The 7,075-nt window shown below is 38.6% G+C and overlaps 1 protein-coding gene across 1 annotated transcript; it reads left to right on the forward strand.

Moving 5' to 3' along the window:
- The first annotated feature begins 4,718 nt into the window (after positions 1–4,718).
- On the forward strand, positions 4,719–6,031 carry LOC111371110 (F-box protein PP2-B10-like). The gene is made up of 2 exons (XM_022993019.1): positions 4,719–5,211; positions 5,889–6,031. The coding sequence occupies exons 1-2, from the start codon at positions 4,719–4,721 to the stop codon at positions 6,029–6,031; spliced, it is 636 nt and encodes a 211-aa protein (XP_022848787.1).
- The last annotated feature ends 1,044 nt before the right edge of the window (positions 6,032–7,075 follow it).

A 7,075-nucleotide genomic window follows, 5' to 3' on the forward strand; every position in this document is an offset into this window, starting at 1 on the left:
ATGGCGAGTGGTAAGTAGTTCAAGTGCAACTCTTTCACGGACAAAGTGGTAATCTAACTCAATGTGTGTGCTTCGGGCATGAAACACAAGATTAATGGTCATATGAAGGGCACTGAGGTTGTCACAGTACATGATTGGGGAAGAACCCATAGGAATGCGAAGGTCGTTTAAAATAAAAGTCAACCACGTGAGTTCTGCAGTAGTGTTGGCCATGGCACGGTACTCAACCTCGGTACTGGTACGAAAGATTGTATGTTGTTTCTTCGACACCAGAAAATGAGGTTGCCCCCAAGGTAGGTACAGTAGTTGGTGGTGGAGCGCCTGGTAGTGGGACACCCCACCCAATCTACATTGAAAAAGGCACATAGATCAAGTGAAATGTTAGATGTGAAGTGTAAACCGAGGTCAATACTACCTTTAACATATCATAGGATACGCCGAACCATTTTCAAGTGAAGGATGGTGAGAGCATGCATGAATTGAGAAATGTAATTAACACTATAGGAGAGATTAAGACGTGTGAGGGTAACGTACTGTAAAGCCCCTAACAAGGCCCCGAAAGTAACTTGGATCTGCCAACGAAGTGTTATGTAAGGAGGCCTTTTCTTTTGCTTCAAGTGGTGTACTCATAGGTTTATAGTCTATCATGTTAGAGCGCTCGAGTATGGTAAGGGTGTAATGAGATTGTGACAAGAGACGGCCATCTTGTGTCCGGGAGATTTCAATACCAAGGAAGTGATGCAACGGTCCTAAGTCCTTCATAGCAAATTCACGACCTAGCAAATGAATAAAGGTTGTAACAATTACCATAATGGAACCTGTAAATAAGATATCGTCAACATAAAGTAGCAAGATTAGTGAACCATGAGGAAAATGAAAAATAAATAGGAATGGATTGGCCAAGCTACAAAAGAAACCATATTTAAGGAGGAAGGCACTGAAACGATCAAACCAGGCGTGTGGCGCCTGTTCAAGGCCATAGAGAGCCTTTTGAAACTTGCAAACGTGTGTGGGATGCTATGGGTCAGCCATTCTTGGAGGTTGCAGCATATATATATTCTCGAAAATAAGGCCATGGAGGAAGGCATTCTTTACACCCAGTTGATGAATGACAGGAGAAAAGGTCTCAGTGTAGTCTATGCCATAAATCTGATGATATCCTTTTGCAACCACATGGGCCTTGAGGCAATCTAAAGAGCCGTCGTGTTTGAGTTTGGACTTGAAAACCTACTTAGAGCCAATGCATATCAGGGACACGGGGAACAAGTTCCCACGTCTAGTTTTGATGTAGGACAGCAAGTTCTTCGTCCATGGAAGCTTTCCAACCAAGATGAGCCAAGTCCTCTCGAACATTGGAAGGTTCAGGAAGGATATAGGCAGAGGATATGGTAGTCAAGGCATATTTTGGGTTGGGTTTAACAACTCCAAGGCGAGACCAGGTAACCATGGGGTGCGAGGCTAGAGCATGTGGGGGCTAGGAGATTTTTGGTGCACGCCTCAAATTTCGGTTGTGAAGAAGGCTCAGAAGCAACACAAGAAACAAATGGAGATGGTTCGAACCCAAGTTGTGTGCTGGCTGGATGAGAAGTTAAAGTCGTATCCTCAGGTGATGCAAATCTGGTGAGATGGAAGATTCAGCATGTCCAAAATTTGGAACGTGCGGAGCCACTGATGGCAAAGGACTCAGGCATGGAGGAGGAGATGTTACGGGAGCTAGGGGAGCATGTGTTGATGGAGCCGTTGATTGAGGAATGAAGTCAGGATGCGGTAACCAAGAATCAAAAATGCTAATGACCTACGATGAGGTGGGAGAGGTATTAGTTTTATGATTAGTTGAAAATCTAACTCATCAAAGACAACGTGCCGCGAGATTAAAAAAAAATTTTGCTTGAGGGATGAAAACAGTTGTAACCTTTATGTTTATCACTAAAGTCTACAAAGATGTAGGGAATAGTCTTAGAATCAAATTTGTGGCGTCATGTGTCCCAAGTGTAAGGAAAACATTTAGAGCCAAAAATGTGAAGTGAGGAGTAAATAGGATGAGTACCATGTAATGTAAAATATGGGGTCTCAAAATTAAGAGCAGATGAAGGTAGGTGATTCATAAGGTAGGCAGCCGTAGTGAAGGCTTTGACCTATAGAAAAAGAGGGGTACCACTATGAAATAGCATAGACATACCAAGTTCTCATATAGTCCTATGGCGTCTTTCAACCATACCTATTTGTTCTAGAGTGTACAGGTAAGATACCTGATGAATGACTCCTGTAGACAAAAAATGAGATTATAGTTTCGAGTTGATGAATTCGCCACCTCCATCAGGGTGAAAGATTTTAATTTGTTTATTGAATTGCCTTGTAACATATTGCTTAAAGGAGATGTAAGCAGTAAAAAAATCAGAATTATGTCGTAATGGAATGATCCAAGTATATTTAGAGAAATCATTGACCAAGCATGCATAATATCTAAATTTACCAATAGACAAAATAGGGGCAGGTCCCCATAAATCACATTGTATTTTTTTAAATACATTAGAACTCGAATGTTCAGAGCTGGAAAATGGTAGTTTACTAAGCTTTCCTAGTTGACAACTATCACAAAGGTGTTCAGATTTCATAGTCCCTGTGACATCAATTAATCCTTTATTTTTCAATAATTGTAAAGCCAAAGGTTGAGGGTGTCCCAAGCGTTGATGCCAAACTTCTGTCGATCCTGATTTGAAACTATGGGAAAAATACAATTCTGGTAAAGTGGGGAGAACAGAGAGGTCACCCTTGCGCTTCCCTGTTATTATTGGCCATCCTATTTCCCGTTCTTTAACACAAAAATCAGTATTAGAGAATTCACAATTAACAGGAAATTGACCAGTATGCTGACTTAAGGAGAGCAATTTTTTTGTTAAGTCAGGAACAAGTAGGACATCACAAAGAGGTAAGGTAATATTCTTCTGTTTAATGCAAGAGTCACCAATACCAAGGATAGGTAGAGAGGATCCATCTCCAATAAGAATTGAATCAGTACCAAAATATTCACGTATGTTGGTTAACATACCTGGCTTACCTGTCATGTGATTAGAAGCTCCCGTGTCTGAGGTCCATTCAGTGTCTGTGATGGAGTTGTCTAGTGTAAGTGCTGCAAGTGCTTATGGTATATCATCACATTGAGTAGACTTCTTGGGTATCCACCAACAAATTTTGGCGATGTGACCCATTGATCCACAGTACTGGCATTGTTCCTCTCGGTATAGATCTCTTTCAACGGGAGTCATACGACGTTGTCTAGGCAGCGGAGGACGACGTTGATGAGTTAAAGGAGTGTAATCGTTCAAATAGCTTTGGTTATGGTCCCTTGGTTGTTGTGCTTGGAAGCCTCACCAGTGGAAGTGAATTTCTGTGAGTTGCCACGGTACCTAGAAAGAGGCTATTGAGGCCGCTGCTGCTGTCCATAAAATACCAATTGAGGAGTAAACTGGGGACTTGGTGGATTGGCATGATTAAAAAAGCAACTGCGCCTCTGATCAAGATTTTGGAGCTGTGAAATCAGCTCAGTGTATGTTGGTCTTGGTGGCTTTAGCATGGTGGTTGTGAAGGTTTCATATTGAGGCCCAAGACTGGTGAGAAGGCAGAAAACTTTCTCTTGGTCAGGGACGGGTTTGCCAATGGCTACAAGATAGTCACACAATCCTTTGAAGGTGCGTATATGATCTCCAATTGTTTTGTCTTCCTCCTTGCGAGGGTAAGTCAGTTGCTGTCGTAAAGTTAACTCACGTTCCTGTGAGTCCTATGCATATGCATTTTTTAGAGCTTCCCATACTGCATGGGCTATGTCTAAGCTGACAATGAGTCCAAGAGTTTCCTCAAAAAGTGTTCCAATGATCCATCCTCAAAGAAAAGGATCAGACTTTCGCCAGTAATGAATTCTTCTGTTAAACTGGGAACAATATTTTTTTGTCTCTGTGATATTGTTTGGATTTGATGTGGTGTATTTGGAGGGGTAGGCTCTTCATTTGTGAGATGGCCAACTAGCTCCTAACTTTCTGCAAGAGCCAAAGCTTGTTCATGTCATAGGGGATACTTGGTTGGAGTGAGCCTGAGTGTAATGAAGTTGCCTACGTTTAAGGATAGAGAGGTCATGGTGTAAAAAAAAAGACTTTGGTGTGTTAAGCCCTGTACTCACACAAGCTCTGATACCAAGCAGAAAATGAAAAAAAGGCTATATATTTGTTGTGTATTTTTTTCTCATAAGAAAAATGAGTAAAAGGCTGAAATATTTAAATACATAGACAGCCAAAAGATTTCCATAAACACAATAGTAAAAATGGTATGTTAATATGCTCCTCAATCCTTGATTTATTTTGTGTCTAAAGCAGGTTGAGTGATTTCTGGGGCTAAATGATATGCGAGATCTTGATTGATAATCTTGGATTCTTGCAATGCATGGCTGGAGTTTCCATCTCTAATAGGAGAGATTGCAGCTATCAGATTATGAGGACATCATCTCCAGATTTGAGGATCCTTTGGCCTATGCAACCATAAAAAACCTCTACTCGAGTCTTTGTGACTCTCCAATTTTACTTGATGGAGGACAAATGGCAACACCATAAATTTCTATAAATTTCTATATTCTGCTGTTAATTGTGGACTTAACCTAAATAAAAGGATTAATTATTTGAACATTGAAGAATGCAGAGCTTTCATAATGATAAAACAACTGGGAAGAAATGTGTTATGATTGGAGCAAGAAACTCAAAATTTTATGGGGTGAAATCCCAGAATTCTGGAAGTTGGCATCTCACCCAGACTCCAAGTCCTTAACCATATACAAGATATATCTTTTTTCTTTTGAATTTCCTTTGAAATTGCATGTTAATAATATTATGTGCAGATTCTCAACAGTGGCGAAGCTTAAACAAGTTTTGAGGTTTGATATTCGAGGACAAATAGATACAAATATGTTGTCGCCAGAGACACCCTATGCAGCTTATCTAGTATATGGATTTGCGAATTCTTACAAGGGTGGTCCCTTGTTAGCAAATGCAATTATCAGTTTTGATAGAATTAAGGATGGCGATGCTCAGAAGCGAGCTAGTGTTTTCAACCTTAATCCACGGACAGATAGAAATGGGAATACTGCAATGAGACTCGATAAGTGGATGGAGGTAGAAATTGGAAGCTTTTATACTGATCAAGAAAATAACAGTTGTGGAGGTGCGAGTATGGAAGAATAAACAATGTTTGAAGCCCGTCCTCATTGTAGAAGGCATTGAATTTCGACCCCCCAATGATAACAGTGTGATTTTTCCAAAGAAAACTGTGAGAGAGAAAAGGAAAGGGAGTCGAAGAATCTTTTCAATCCATAGGATTTTTGGATGAATCTTTACAGTCCTTAGGATTTATTTTCTTTTCTGTCTTCTCCCAACTTGTTCAGAGTGGGGCTAAAGTTGCTCTGCGAGAGTACTTAACCTTATTTGGGCTGAACAAGTTATTAGTTATCTAAATAATAAGTAATATCCCCACCCCTGAAGTTATGTAAACATTATTTAAGAAATATATGTTACAACATATGCAGAAGAATCATACTTTGAGAGAAATAACTTGGGAATGCTCATCCACATTTCAATTACCATGGTTGTCTATGCATGTGCAAAACTAATGAAGTGATGATATTTTTTTTCCTTATATTCTCTATTTTCAGAAGAGATGTTGAATGTTGATACATAGCTGCATCTAAATAAAGTATTAAGTGATGCAATGTGAATCAAGACGGAAATGTGAATAATTCTGGTTGATTCCAAGTGAATACCAAATAAGGTTAAAAAAAATTTAAATTAAAGGGGGAAATGAATATTTTTAAACCTTAGAATCTCTAGATGAAATGAATAAATATTCAGTGTCGCCGCCTGATTTGTCTTCCTTTTCGCCTTCTCCCAACTTTTTCGGTGTAGGGCTGAAGCTGCAATGCTTGACTATTTATCCTTACTTGGATTGTAAAACACAAGTTACTAGTATTGTAAAGCCCCCACCAAGTTCCTAGTAGCTCTGCCCCTAAAGTTATGTAAATGTTATGTAAGTAATATATGTTACGACACACGTAGAAGAATCATACTTTTAGAGAGAAATGACATGGGAATGCTCCTCCACATCTCAATTACCATGGTTGTCCATGCTTGTGCAAGTATGATGCAGGAATAAGAATATTTGTATATTCTCTATTTGCAGTGGTGATGTTGATAGATATGTATATATAAAGGCACAACTGACCTTTTTTCTCTCTCTCTCTCTCTCTCTCTCTCTCTCTCTCTCTCTCTATATATATATATATATATATATATATATATATATATATATATATATATAATTTGGAACTACAACCGTCAAAAGAAACAGGAAAGAAAACAATTAAGTGAAGAGGCTAATGCAAGGATTTAGGAGCTAACAATAAGTCGTGTTTGAAACCAGTATGGATGGGGTTCGGTTGAGAACTCTGCCACCAATTTTTGACATTGAGGTAGACCAAAAATATCAGAGATGTAGGTAAAGGAAGAGACAAGAACAATTGAGTCCTAAGTGTCACATAGTGGGAATGCTTATCTCCCCATGGGGCAAGGTAAAGTCGCCAACAACTACACGTATGTTATCTTTTATCAAGGAGTGCACTAATGATATGATCTCTAGCAAGTAATACCTAACATCCAATTCAGGTTTTGTGATTTTTGGGGGCCTAGGACCTTCAAAAATAAGGCCAAAAAAAAAAAAAATTGTATTATGCATGATTTGTGTATTATGGTACTAACCATGAAGTTAACTTAATAATTAACTATAAAACAAAATAAAAAAAATGTATTATAAACTTTATCTGATTCTATTATTTTCAAAATAGATTTTTCTCTTCTTTTTTATTCTACCACACATTCTTTAATAAAATAACATTACAAGCAAACCACAAACTTTTCCTTATTTTTTAACCACACATTTTTTATCAATCTATCATTCCAAAATGCATTTTACACCAAAAATAGGGCTCAAACAAGCTTATAGTCAAAATTATTATTATTATCAAATAACAATGGGCCCGCAC

Source organism: Olea europaea, chromosome 22 (assembly GCF_002742605.1).
Source record: "Olea europaea var. sylvestris chromosome 22, O_europaea_v1, whole genome shotgun sequence".
In the NCBI taxonomy this organism is placed as follows: Eukaryota; Viridiplantae; Streptophyta; class Magnoliopsida; order Lamiales; family Oleaceae; genus Olea; species Olea europaea.

Coding starts and splice junctions, on each gene's coding strand:
- LOC111371110 (XM_022993019.1), top strand. CDS start 4,719: ATGTGTTATGATTGGAGCAAGAAACTCAAAATTTTATGGGGTGAAATC. Junction 5,212..5,888: donor TAACAGTTGTGGAGGTGCGA/GTATGGAAGAAT, acceptor ATAAATATTCAG/TGTCGCCGCCTGATTTGTCT.